This window comes from Daphnia pulex, chromosome 6 (genome assembly GCF_021134715.1).
Source record: "Daphnia pulex isolate KAP4 chromosome 6, ASM2113471v1".
NCBI classification, from domain to species: domain Eukaryota; kingdom Metazoa; phylum Arthropoda; class Branchiopoda; order Diplostraca; family Daphniidae; genus Daphnia; species Daphnia pulex.
Window position 1 is genome coordinate 5785503 of NC_060022.1, and position 13845 is coordinate 5799347.

The window sequence follows — 13845 nt, forward strand, 5'->3', positions numbered from 1 at the left end:
GCATGGATGCAACATTCTGGAACTGCTGGCAGAAAGGGAGTTCATGATGCGCTGGCTTTGGAAAACGAACACGGAGTACCTCATACCTCGCGCCCAGTCCTTTACAGCGATCGCCAAACTAGTAATCAATGAAAGGTTCCATTACAATTTATTTGACAGCAGTGGAAAGTCAGGATTGGAGTGTTTTTAATCCAAAAGTCCGACTTTTGTTATCCTAATCCCGATTTCCATGAGCTTTTAAACAACACCCTTAAATGCGCTCGCCCCTTAACTTGCGCTACTGCCAAAGTTATTCAGAAGCATGGATTGGCTCATGGACTCCCTTGCGGATTTTTACCTATGACACTTCAGTCGTGGATTTTGTGTTTAAACCGCTCATTCCGTTAAGCGTTTCTACACTTTTTATTATTTCCCAACAAAATTGTATTCTGAAGTCATCTGTTTCTGTTGGGTGTTCCTCACTCAAGTGACATTTTTCTTATTGTATAATATGTATGGTCTAAAATTTCATACCGCCTAAATCCATTCCTTGTGTGTGTGTATTTATTGTAAAAGTTATCGTTCTTTCTGTCTCTCATCATAAGATCTTGATTTCATGTTCACGTTTAAAACAGAATAAAAATAAATATGGTATCCGTTAGCGTGATGACATTTTTCATAATGTGTGTAATAAGTTATATGTACACAGTTTGCGAATTTATTCTGGGTGCAGCTGCTGAGAGCAGTCAATAGCACTGGTTTCATTCTGAAGTGTAACAGGAATTGAAGACATTGTTGAAATTAAAAGAATTAGCAAAGGGAATCACTATTCTGTATTTGTGTAGACAGTCATAGCAGATACAATACGCGTCCATCGAACGAGTCGAGCTTTCAAAAGAAGTAGGGCGGAGGTGTTACTAATCGGCAACCGAAGTAGACAATAGATAGGTTGCCTCACTTTCACAATCAGCGCCATCTGGTGGCTGTTACAATACAACATATATGATTACAGATTACACTTATAGGGTACTGTACATCGTTAAGAAGTCATGTACGTACATTCAATATCTGGATTGCAAATTTCCAACAGACATCATGGTAGAAGAGGGGATGGTATGTTCACGCACTAGAAATTTCCCATAAGGCTAGATCCTCGTTTTTTTTCAGTTTTTTTCAAAGTTCTTTGCCACGATATAGTTCTGGAGAAAATCCGCTTGGTGTCGCTACCATTCATCGTGGCAACCTGGGATCCAGCCTTATGGGAAATTTCTAGTGCGTGAACATACCATCCCCTCTTCTACCATGAAGACATCTTGTAATGGTAATTTGATTGAGATATATTGGCGTAATTGGCCTCAACTGAAGAACTTGTGTTTTTAATATAAGGTTGTATATGTAGGTCACAAGTTGAATCCTCTGATGTAGAAATCTGATGTAGAAAATTCTTGACGTATTAATGAAACTATTTGCTGCTTGAGTTTTTGTTAAAAGATAGTCATGTGCTGGATAACAGATCAGCTTGTGCTGGTAATTTCCTTTGCAATAAAACTAGAACAAAAATTCCTTTTCCATTTCACAAATATTTTAAAACCTTGACTTGTGACCTAAGAAAACAATTTTCTGTTGCTTGGATTCAATTTAAATTTGAAGTTTAATATGACATATAAAGATATACCGTAAATCAGTATCGCCATCATCAATATAATTTAATGTGACTTTCGCTATCATAAGTAAACACTATTCTTAGCCTCTGTTTAATTCTGTCTGTATTTCCAGGTTCATGTGGTGAGCAGCAAGTAGGCCAAATGCAAACAGAATGTAAAAATCACTGCATCCTCCAATAAACTGCATTGACAGCCAGCAACAAAAAGAAGGGTTCCTCAAGCTAATAAAGCATTAAAATTTCCTAAAGTACTAACTATTGGTCAACACCAGCGTTGTTTCTCTCATACACCATCGCCTGCTCGAAGTTGTCTTTACGTAGCTCAGGATAAATTCTCCGTGCACTGCTTGTCGACAATGAAAACGCAGTTGATGGAGAATTCTTCGATCTGGTAGTAGGATGTGTCGGGGGTAGTAGCTCCAGTCGTCAGGAACGGGTTGGGTAATTGGGTTGGCTCCAGCCATGGGAAAGTGGGAGGGTTCCAGCCGTCGGAGGCTTCGGAGCGCTTCTAGCGGCGTGACGGCGCAATAGCGCGGTTCTCCGTTGCTACGTGTACCTGCTGTCTGCTGCTGTGTGTTTCGTCACATGCAGAAACACATAAGAACTACTAAACTATCACTAAAGTAATTGTGTTGACACAATCTAAGGGTTATCCCGAAAACTATTAGTGAGAGTACTCGATGTACAAAAGATTCAATTTTGTTCCCGGTTATTTCAATGAAATCGGATCAATATATTTCAAGTGTATTGCATGAATGGTGAGAAAACCTAAAGGAGTTTCCTTAATAATTAAAGAGTTCTGCGGTACAACAAAACAAAACGGGTGATATTTTGGACAGAGATGGGGGAAATCAAGAGCACAGACAAAATTGGCAGGAAGGAGGGACAAGTGAAGACGTTCTTATTTTTTTAATTATAAAATCAAGAAGGGAAGTCAAATTTCAAAAAAAAAAAGAGCCATCGCGCGAAAAATAAATTTGATCCTATGCATTTCAAATCTCTCTCGTTGTTACATCAAGTAAGTTAAGTCTCTAGCGCCACTTTCGCAATTTGAATCTACTTTCTAAAAATATTTCCATTGAGACGAATATAGGGTTGCTTGCCATAATTCTCTTGTTTTGTTCCTCTCAATCTCTCTCCTACACGTCTTTTGATACAACAAACTTTTTCTGCCTTCTCCGCGTATATTTGTTATGAACCAATCCTGCAAGTTAAGGTATAGATCAGTTGGTTTTGCAATTCACAACAAAGAAGAAGGAGGAATAAAGAGACATACGACTGCATCGAATCGAGAGATGTACAGGGAAAAAAAGAGGGGGAAAAATTCTTCGAGTCCAGAGGTTCGCTAGTCGCCGAAGAAAGCTTTGAAAAATAAGGAACAAAATAAAACAAAACAGAAAAAAAAGAATGCAATAGAGATCGGCCTTAGCGCCAGGATCCGACTGACTCCATGTCTTGATTGGCACGTTAAACAATCGTCCACCGTGTTAATTATTGATTTTTCGTTTCTTTCAATACATCTTCACAACTGGGAGGGTAGGGTATGGGGTGTGTGGGGGAGGAAAAAAAAATCCATGCTCTTATTGTTTTTGAAATTTTTGCACTTTAAGCGAATCTTGGCGTCATATGTACAAAGGTCGCTCAATGGCGGAATGAGGTCATCGAAAGAAGATGGAAGTGAATATTTCGTTTTTTTTGCTTCTTTTTTTTTTTTTTTTTTTTTTTTTTTGCTTTTTTCATGCCACTTAAAACAATGTACTTGGGAAGATAAATTCTTATTATTTTCTTGGTAGCTGTTGAAAAAATAATGATGTTTTTCAAGCTTCACTACTCTGGGAAACTTCCAATTCTGTTTTCTCGCCAATGTCGATCCTTTCGACTACTTCCTCGCTCAAAGTCTAGTTTTAAATGTAGTAATTAGTCTTCATCTTCTCACAAATTTGTTTAAATTGTATAACATACCTGGTTCGAGTTTATTGCGCTGTCAACCTCGTCAAAAGGCGAAGTGACTGGCGACGTCGTTTCAGCTTCAACTGGAACTATCGATTTGTCGACTAGTGACTCGTTCCCATCATTTGATTCTCCTTCGCATCCTACAATATTAAAGCAACATGTTAGAGAAAAAAAATGGTTGAATAAAACGAGGATTTTACCACTGGGTACTTGGATGTCGACTTCCGGAGACGCAGGGGCGCCCTCTGACTGTTCGGATTCTATCGTCGCCTCACAGTCCGATAAGGAAACGTGGCTGACCGGACGTGAAGTGGACGTAGGATGGGATACGACTTGCAGTACCAACTGTTCAGCCAACTGATCGCGTGTCTTCTGTAATTCACGGCGCAACTGATCGCGTTCCTCGTCTCGATTCGTGACGATACCCTGTGTTTGCCAATAGACAAGGTTGCAATGATTAATAAATGAGATTTCCCATCCACTCGTTCATCTAAATCGAGGCTGCGGTAAATATATGTACCAGGAGCTGTGTCAGGTCCTTATTGAGAGCGGACGTGATGGCGAGCAATTTGGTAGTTGCAGCGCCCGGCATTCGATTGATCCGTCGAGCTGAGCGTGGCGATGATGGTGATGATGTGACTGGCGTGGGATCCGCCGAGACAGCAGCAATGGCTTCCTCTTCGGTGACGTGCAAACTGTCGTTCAGTACAGCTGAGAGTTGGGTGGCTAAAGGCATTGAAAAAGATTGAAAAGGTCGGTCAAGGCTGAAATTCAATGCCGTTTCGTTACAAGACAACAGGCGTACCTTGAGCTATGGCCGTCATGACTAGCAATCGAGCTTCTTTCTCGCCTTCCGATTCGCTCAGCAACTCGGATGATGCTGGATCCAGCTCAGAGTGCGGAACGTGCAGAATGTCGGCCACGAGTCTTTGTTTGTCCGCCAGAGCAGCTCGGATCATCTGATCTTTTCTCCGCAGCTTTTCTATAAATACATAAGACATGACAATGCACAGCGTTAAGACATGGAGAAGCTTGGCAAAAAAACAGGCAACGATATGATTGGTTTCTTCTTTCCCTCTGGGAAAGAGAATTCGGATTATTAAAGAAAATACCTAATGGAGTGAGGACAGGTTCGGCGATGAGAACGGCTCCTTGAGAGACTACCACCTCAGTGGGATCGATTAACGGCGTTCCTTCGGCTATTTTCAGAATTTCGACTCTTTGAAGGCGTCGCTGTGGCGCCGGTGAGGCCGCCGTTGAACCGCTACCCGGAGTCGTCGTCCCGCTCTCACCTTAAAAAACAAATTCACAAGCATTAAAATGATTATACGCAACATTCTCCGCTTTAAGTTGGATTCCCAGAAGTAAAAAAGAAACTTAAATTTGTAATAAAAGAAAGAAAAAACAAACATGTGCTGCACATAAATCCGACCAAATTACGTTGACAATACGATGGCAATGGAAATGCGACTTTGTGCATTAAAAAAAGAAACAAAAAAAGAAAAGGGAGAAGAAGAAGAAGAAAAAAAGAAGAAAAAGGACGACACGCAGTAATCCATTTCAGTCCAAAATTATACCTGGTTTCTTAGAGGCTTCGGCTTGGGCCGCCTCCAAGTTGGTTGGCTGAGATTGCTGCTGCTGCGGCGGCGGCGGCGGCGGCTGTTCACTCGCTGGCTCGCTTGGCGGCGGCTGAGTTTCGTTGGTACTGGGCGTCAAACTGACGCCGGAATCGGCCGACACGTTGTCCTCGATCGGCTCCTCACTGCTTTACGTAACAAACGAATGAGGTCAAATAATAATGATAAAAATTGAATTTGAAATTTGAAAAGATTCTTTTCAGATTCTCCCCCTCCCCTGAATAGATGATTGTATGTTATTACGTTTTTTCCGATGAATCGGCGGCCTGTGGCAGTGGCGGTAAAAGTTGAGCGGAACTGGAAGAGGAACTGAGGCTGGGGGTGGCGCTTCCCATCGACGGGGAAGAGCCACTCCCGCTTCCATCCGGTCGCCTGTTGCGACCTTCTCGTGCTTTGTACGCTTCCGTGGCGTCAGTGATGTGGCGAAACCATCTGAAATATCAACAGCAGTGGCGAAGAAGAGAGGGCAGCAGCCGAAGAAACAACAGCGACGAAAAGGAAAGAAAAATAAAAATAAAAAGAGGTCATTAGCAATGATGTGATGATTTGCGCAGGTTCGTAGTAGACATAAATAGGTTCGAGCAACGAAATGGCGCGCGCGCTCGCTCAAACACACATACACACAGAGAGAGAGAGAGAGAGAGAGAGAGAAAGAGACACCCGGATAAAGTTGTTACCGGTTGGTTTCACTGAACAGAGAACGGATCGGGTTGAAATTGGCCATAAACAAACTGCGGCCCAACTCAAAACGACACCACCATCGCTGGCACTAGGGACGAATGGGCCAAAAGATAAAAGAGACGGGCAGAAATGTGAGAGGAGGAGGATACGGATTTCCGATCGAGCGATCGGGCAGCTATGAGACGTGTCGTCGGTGGCAAAGAGTGTGTATGTAAGAAGCCCACGCTTTTCAATGGAGCACAACCGAATGACGTCCAAAACTTTCTGGATAGACTGGAAGACTTTGGCAAAAGGACGACGACTGAGCTTGGCACTACGTCAATCGAGGCCGGGGCAGGGAAGAATAGCGCAAAGTCGAGAGGAATCAGAAACAACAGCGCGCTTCTTAACAAAACAACGACCGCCAACATCTAAAATAGAAAAGTGCCAACTCTATCTCTCTCTCTCTCTCCCGCGGTCCACGTTGAGCTGGCCAACGCTGGCGCAAGCGCGAACGCCAATGCACTCGCCATCTTCCCTCCTCACCAACCTCCAAAAAAAAAAAAACACACACACAAACTCACTTCTCCTCACATAGTTGGGTCAGCTACGCGCCATCCCAATCGTAATCAGTGCACGCCAACTATACATTCATTCATCAAGGAGCCTGGGCGGATGGAACCGGAAGCCACGCGCCATTCAAGAGGGCAAGAGGGGGAGGCAGGGGAGGGAGTGTAGAGGAATCGAAACCGAAACCACAGATGGCGCACATGTTACGGTTCGAAAGACAGATGTGTCTGCTAGTCATTAGCTACACAGCTCAAAAGTAAACTGAGAGCACACGCTCGCTCTCTTTTTTTTTCTCTTTACCCCAACCAACAGCGATGTCCATTGAGCGACGCAGTTCGACACAATGCGGATATGATGACTGTCCAAAGTTGCAGTTAAAAGACCAGGTCCACCACAAAGTAGTCTGGCCTGTTAATCACTTTAACGGGTCAGTCTTCGTCCTTACCAAAGTGGGGAGGAAAAAAAACGAGCTAGCTCATTACAACAAGTAAGGTCATCAGGAGGAAAAGAAAAATTGGTCAGATAGGAAGAAGTAGGAAAACCTTTTTATTTGTTGCTAACATCTAAGCTGCGGCGATGCTGTTATACGAGTCCTGTTACCTATCTATAAGACGGTTTATAGAGTTCTTTTCCACCTCAATATACATCAATGTAAGTACTTAATTTTTTATTGTTTACATCCGAGATCGGCACCGGCCGTTGGGGAACTTTAAGTACATATCTATAAAAAAACATAAAAGAGTAGCCCGTGTTTATTGACAACGGTTGGCTCAGAATGCGGCAGGTTTTGCGGCCGCCGATGCCAACAACTTTTTTTCCCCTCCACATCTGAACGCTGGTGGTAGTCTGTTGAAGGCGAATATTTCTTAAAGGACGGAGAGGCAGGGGAGGCGGGCATACGTGCGTGACTGTTATTGTTTTTGGTGGTCGATCCTTGATCTACGCCACACTTTGTAGGTCAAACTGGAGGGACGTCAAAGCGAGCGGTGGCGGCGGCGGCCGCGTCGGCCCAACTCCCTTGTTAGCGGGAGGGAGCGGTTATCGCACACACAAAGAAAGTGACGTCACGAGTGATTCAATCACGTTCCCTCCTCTCTCTCTCTTTTATTTCCTTTTCCCTTACGTTTTCTTTATCGGAGAGTTGCGCTCAGAATGGCCAATGTTTCGCCTTAGACGGACCAAAAAAAGAAGGACGGCCAAGATAAAGAGCCGTCCCGTTTTGTACCAAACCATAACAGGGGGTGGGAGGGATCGGAAGAGACAGATTTCCTTTTGGAACAAGGGAGGGGGATTTTAATTTATTTGGTATTTGTTTCTCTTTTGTTTTCCAAACCTGTGTAGTAATCCGCCACCGGAGGAATGGGCTTTTTTGTCAGCGGACACGCTATCAACAGCCATGCTTCCCCGACGCATTGTCGTTGAACGGAAACGTTCAACGTCGCCGTTATCCAGTTGGAGCGATCTCCGCCGTAAATCACGCAGGATATCCATCGCGCAAATTGCTCTTGTCTTTGGTTTTGTTTTAGAAGGAAGGAAGGTGTTCAATCACGGGATTGTGAGAAAAATTCCATCCGGATGTTACTTATTCCTCGGCACGATCACTTCGGGGGAATGCCGGACGGGAGGATAAAAAGTTAACACGTTCTTTGTTTTTAAGAGGAAGTTTCACAACGACGTGTGTGTGTGTGTGTGTGTGTGAGTGTGAGGGCAGTCAAAGACTCACACAACTTCAGTGGCGAAATGCCAGCGGTGAAATGAGACTTTTTCTTTTCACTTCACCCACAACGATGATGGCGAAATGGATAGTACAAAAGAACGTCAGAGATTGTCGCGTTCTCTTTGCTCGTTGTTTCACTGCATCAACACGAGGAGTGGCATCTCAAGTCGCTAACCAGCCAGCCGGCCATGCACCGCACGATGAACTGGCCCTCTCATCGATGTATCAAACACTGAGCTGCAGACAGCTCTGCAGCCGTGACTTGCTCACGTGGAAATCCGACGATACATAATCCCACGATGCGAAAAACGAGAAGACGGCAGAAATTCTTGTTTCAAATAAACACGTTTAAAGAATGAAAAAAATGGGATGAAATTACGTTCCTCGTCGGGAGTCGCAAACGCACACGCACAATAGAGTCGCACCGGCTTAATTCAAACGGCAGAACGGATCAAAAAATCTCCACGAATGCATCTCCAGTTTCACAGACAATTAAAAGGCAATGGCACAAACGCGCTGGCGAAAACGTTGCCGTCTCCAGTGTCGTGCGAGACGGCTCTGAGAAGACGGCGGTTCACGCGGGACGGCTAAAACTTCTTAGAGTTCTTGACCCGATTTTTTCCCCCTTCGTTCTTTCTTTCTCTGTTTCTTTCTTCCTTCCTTTTTATCCTTTTTTCTTCGTCTTTTCCTTCTTTCAAACCAACATTATCACTCCCGACCAGTCCCGCAGTCTTGAACGAATCCGAGAGTGGGTGTTGGCATTGATAGAGAAGGGAGAGAGAGAGAGAGAGAAAAAAAAGAGAGGAATAAATACAAATGCGATGCAACCGGATCAGCACTTGACACACAAACACTAAACAGTCTCTTGTTTGCCAAAAAAGAAAAAGGCCACAATGAAAGCGACCGGCCAGCCGATATTACATCGGGGGAACACACAGCGAGATGTCGTTGAAACTCATTTTCGTTTGATTTCAAAATTGACAGTTTGAAACGTTTCCTCATTTGGAGCCGTCTGACTTGACAATGGCGCAAGACATCTCCGAGCAACACGATACAAGAGCTGAAGCTCTCTTTTCTTTTTCTCTCTCTCTCACAAAGTTGCTAGTTTCCTGTTTCGTTCCGCCCTTTTGCTTCATCGATGGTTTTTATTTTTACATATACTCCATTCCTCTCCTCTTTCTCCTTCCTTTTCTATTTCTTTTCTGACTTTTCCCTGTTCTCCAGTCTCTCCTCTATTCCGGCTAGTTAGCTCCTCCTACGAGCAGAGCCTCTGTTATTCGTACGGGAGGAGGCGAGACCCAGCAGACAGAAAACTCCGCTTACGGCTTGTGCGTGAGTTTGGAAATCGGGGACACACGCACGGCACCAAAACGGCGTTTGATCCCGAAGCGACCTTAATAGTTGATACGCCCTTCGTTTGCCACCTACCCACCTCTCTCTTTTCTTTTTCTTTTTTTCATATTTCAGTCCTCGATTCCAGAGAACACGACAATATGATAAATCAAAATGCATTCGACAAACAAACGAACACGAAATTTCTGCCTTTTCATTCTGCCCGTTCCCTCCCTCGTCTTTTCTTGCGATAAATGTGGTAATTGAGTTATACCATCTCGATTTCAGTGTGTGCCTAGTCGAGCGAAAAATGCGGAGGTGCCAAATTGCCGAAGTGACTACGGGTGGTCAAAACGGAAGGTCGGCCTTGGCGGCGGTAGGATGGCGTCATTCCGCGCCAACAGACGCAGACAGCCTCTTCAAATTTCATCAGAATAAACCGTGATTCGATGAAAACGGGGAAAGAAACGAAGCGACGATGCAAGGACTCTCAGAGGGATAGATAGAAATGAGCGAGAGAGAGAGAGATTGCGTGTACGACCAGAGTTTGTTTGAGTCGAAGAAAAAAACAAAAAAACAAAACAGAAAAAATAATAAAAATTTTCAGACAGAATCGATCCATCATGGAAGGACGGAAGACGAGGAGCAAGCATATCGTGTCTTCCCCTCACGAAGAAAACGAAGGAGAAAAAGAAGCCAAACAACCAATTCTTGGAATGTTGCTGAGCCGCTTTCATCCAACAATGTTGTAACCTCAGCGATACTTTTTGTTTTCTTCCGGAACTGCGTTCTTTCTAATCACGAAGCGTCTGTTGATGTATAAATACGGAAACTCGAAAGCCTTTGTTTCTTTTGTCAACATCCCAAGTACACAACCACACACACAGAGCAACCTAATAAAAACGTTACTTTTTTATCTCGTCCTTCCTCTCCGTGTTTTCGTGTGTGTAAGCCCGTATATGTGTCGTTGGTTCAGACTTTGGTTTGAGCCTTTGGAGACCGGAAATCCGGCGATAAGTGTAAAGTCCAGGGAAAGTTGTCGACGTCTTGATAGAAGTAAGGCAGCGATCAGATTAGCGACGCCCTCAAACACAATGCCCCATTAAGAGTGGCCGGCAAATTCGTTTGCATTCGAAATTGAAATTCCTTCAAGGTGAGGTGTTGCAAACTTTTCTTTGCGGTGTTTTTCTAAACGACCCACCGACCGCCCTCTTCCCTCCCACCACCCAAAAAAGATCCGCATACCATCAAGACGTGGTGATATTTGGGAGCTCCATCTCTTTCTTCGTAACTTATTTTTCTTCTTCTTCTTCTTCTTTCGAGTCAACCGTAACCAACGGTGTTTTCCGTTTACATCCAACGGAGAAAAAGAGATAAAAATAAAAATGGGGTGGCTATAAAAACAACAATTTCCACACCGAGCAATAAATATCCCGAGAGCTTCGGTTTCGGTCCAATGAACTTTATTTTCCTTCGTGAATCATTTCCATCCATTGAAAATGAACACTTTTCTCTGCGTGTATGTGTGTCTTGAGAGAGTATGTGCGCGCGTATTTGTTGCTATGCCCAACCGAAACTAATACGCAATTTCGATGCAGGGACACTCACGGCGATGGCGAATGAAAAGTAAGGAAGGACCACAACCGGGACTCAAAAGAAAAGGAAAAGAAATAATTCAGACTTACGCTTTTCTCTCGGCGATGGAGACTGCCACAAGATCGTAAATCTGAGCTCCTGTCGGCGACGTGTTGACCAAATACAGAGCAAGTTTGTCTGCAATAACGATTGGAATTTGTGAGTTAATCGGAATACCAACAAACATATCAAGAAACCAGAACACAAGTAAAAGCGAAAGAAAAAAAGAAAAAAATGGAAAAGATAACAACACAGCAATCTTTTCTATTGATATGGTTTTTTCCTCTCTGACATTCCGGTCGGATTGTTTCAAGATTGATGAGAGATAATCTCACCTGTAGCCACCGGCCGAACGAGAACTGTAGCGATTTTGATGATAGGACTGTGTGTACACTTGGATTCCTCCTTGGAGTTCAGGTAGTTGATGCTGTGGAATTTCAGCACGTACTTGTCGTCTTGCTTCTGGAGCAAGAGGATGTACTCCTCCAGGAGGACGACGTGAAGATCGACATTCTTCTGTCCTTTTGTCCTCCACGTCAGGGCGCCCTCGTAGATCAGACGGTGCTTTGTCAACTCAAAGTTCTGAAATACCAAGAAACCCTTGTAAAGAGATTGAAATGCGATAACATACTTTCCAAACACATCGCAATTGCTGTCGTCTTTGGGTATGCAGGTTGTTCCATGGAAAATAGTAATAATGATAATACCTTGAGTTCATTAGCTATGGCGTGGTCGGATTTCTCAAACGCCGACTTGTCCAGTCGACGTTGGATATCCACCAGCCGGTTGTAGTTTTCAGCCTCCTTAATGGCTTGGTTGACTTTATTGAGGATTTCGCGAGACCGTTCCAAACACCTGCGCACCAACGTCATTTCTTCACTGCGCGGCTGCGTGTACTTGGCCAGGCTTTCCAGCAAGAGCGGATATTTAGTTAACCGCTGCATGGCTGTCGGGATGATATCTTTCAACTGAAGTCGCCGACAAACGGGATTGCCTTCGGCTTCAGCCAAAAATGCCTGCGCAAATAATAGAACGATAAGTTGTCTTGCCAATCGCCAAAAACCACAGACGAGTTGGTGATGTGCAATCTAAATTTGTCTAATGGGACAACCACAACATCGTCATCGTACCTGGAGTTTAGAGTCTTTCTTGCGTCTGTCCCTTAAACTCTCCAAAGCAACTGACTGGTACTTGCAGAAGGTGGCGGCAGCTTGCTGGAACGCTTCGCCATTGGGTCCGTCAAACTGTTTCCAAATAAAAAAACAAATCGTTACTCTTTCTGTTGTTGTTCTCATTGAATGGAAGACGGCCGACCGGGTTTTTCCCCCCTCCGACCGGAAGTCAAAGAATAAAAAAATACTCACCATGGCAACCAGGATATCGCCAACAGTTTCAACGGCCGGCTGGTCTCTTTTGCGGGCTTTCATGAGTGTGTTGAAACGTCCGTGGATTTCCAACATGTCGGGCAAATTGGGGAAGAGCAGATTAACAAGATCGCTGAAGCCGTTGTCGAGTAGCGGGCGGTAGAACACCCGGTCCAGGACCTTTAGGTTACGAACGTGACTCCGTTCGGTATGGAAGAGCTCTGTGTCAAACAAATTAAAACAGAAATTTAAAATTATGATGATGAAGTATTGGGGCCACAAGAGCTCTCAAAGAGTCGGTCAAAGCACAGCGTGATATCGTAAACATTTCGGGATCTTTCCGTCTTTACGCGCAACAGACGCATCTAATTTTAGAACCGGATGATCAAGATTTGCCAACTTGCTGGCCCATCCATTTTCTTGACGTCTCTCATCCAGTTTGAAAAATAAAATAAAAATAATAATATATAAAAAAATAAATAAATAAAATAGAAAAAAGTGAATAAACTAAAAAGAGAATGAAGGCTGGAAGAGTCGTAATAGGAGGGAATCAATGGCGTTGCTCGTGTAACAGGTGAAAGCAAGTTATTTACCATTGACGACTTCCTGCCGTTGTTTCTCTTTGGGCGTCATCTTGTCTACAACGTCAGGATCCAAATTGCGCGTCCAATCCGGCGGATCAGGATCCGCTTCGAGGTCACTGTCCCAGGGCGTGAGCAATCCGCCGGCGTTGCATGAGGCCACGGACAAGGCGGCAGATACCCCTGACGATCCATCTGATAAGGCGGAACCCGAAATGCGGATGTCGGATGGACTGGGACTCTCCAAACTTGACAGAAACAAATCAAGAAGACGAAAATTAAAAGATGGAAATTTATGTAACAGATAGTTATATGGCGGGAAGGTGTCACGCCGTCCAAGCCACCTGTAACTCGCACGTCACGGAACTCGCACAGCTCAGAATCTATTCTTGAATATGGGTTGGCGGCGGAGGTGAATGAGCTCTTCGCCAAGTTTGAAACAACCCGGACCTCGTCATTCTTTTTTATTTTTCTTCTAGTTTGATTCTAACTACTTAACAAGCTAAACCCGGGTCATCTGTGGTGTTGTAAACCCGATACAAAACAGTTTTGGGGAATGAACAGTTATTTTTCTTTTTATTTACTATTAGTTATTTTCTCCTGTTATTTGTTTTGTTGTTCCTTTTTTTTCACTTTTCCCCCTTTTCGCCAACTTTGCAATATTAGCGGAAAAACAGCCAAGTTGTTGTCAACGGTTCGGCGATTTATGATCGAGGCCGTACGGGCGAGTGTGCGAAAGTATTTGTATATGTAT

At 44.0% G+C, this 13845-nt stretch overlaps 1 protein-coding gene and 2 long non-coding RNA genes across 14 annotated transcripts in view; 2 read left to right on the forward strand and 1 right to left on the reverse strand.

Moving 5' to 3' along the window:
• Nucleotides 1-1175: 1175 nt before the first annotated feature.
• Nucleotides 1176-3198, forward strand: LOC124195462. Its single transcript, XR_006875202.1, has 2 exons — nucleotides 1176-1300; nucleotides 1756-3198. It is a non-coding gene; the product is annotated as an uncharacterized LOC124195462 (long non-coding RNA).
• Nucleotides 2371-13845, reverse strand: part of LOC124195459 (rho guanine nucleotide exchange factor 11-like) — a 39477-nt gene continuing 28002 nt past the window's right edge. For 4 of the 12 annotated variants that reach the window (XM_046589884.1, XM_046589883.1, XM_046589878.1 and 1 more), the window contains 14 exons: nucleotides 13104-13339; nucleotides 12511-12731; nucleotides 12277-12390; nucleotides 11854-12162; nucleotides 11482-11728; nucleotides 11197-11284; nucleotides 5476-5664; nucleotides 5173-5360; nucleotides 4708-4887; nucleotides 4401-4577; nucleotides 4116-4321; nucleotides 3796-4021; nucleotides 3605-3735; nucleotides 2371-3540 (listed from right to left, as the gene is read on the reverse strand). In XM_046589884.1, the coding sequence (XP_046445840.1) occupies nucleotides 3460-3540; nucleotides 3605-3735; nucleotides 3796-4021; nucleotides 4116-4321; nucleotides 4401-4577; nucleotides 4708-4887; nucleotides 5173-5360; nucleotides 5476-5664; nucleotides 11197-11284; nucleotides 11482-11728; nucleotides 11854-12162; nucleotides 12277-12390; nucleotides 12511-12731; nucleotides 13104-13339 (2593 nt within the window). In that variant the 3' untranslated portion in view covers nucleotides 2371-3459. Of the gene's footprint in view, nucleotides 3541-3604; nucleotides 3736-3795; nucleotides 4022-4115; nucleotides 4322-4400; nucleotides 4578-4707; nucleotides 4888-5172; nucleotides 5361-5475; nucleotides 5665-11196; nucleotides 11285-11481; nucleotides 11747-11853; nucleotides 12163-12276; nucleotides 12391-12510; nucleotides 12732-13103; nucleotides 13340-13845 lie in introns of all 12 variants that reach the window. The other 8 variants (XM_046589879.1, XM_046589885.1, XM_046589880.1 and 5 more) reach the window with 4 other exon arrangements.
• LOC124195463 lies at nucleotides 9492-11293 on the forward strand. Its single transcript, XR_006875203.1, has 2 exons — nucleotides 9492-10798; nucleotides 11110-11293. It is a non-coding gene; the product is annotated as an uncharacterized LOC124195463 (long non-coding RNA).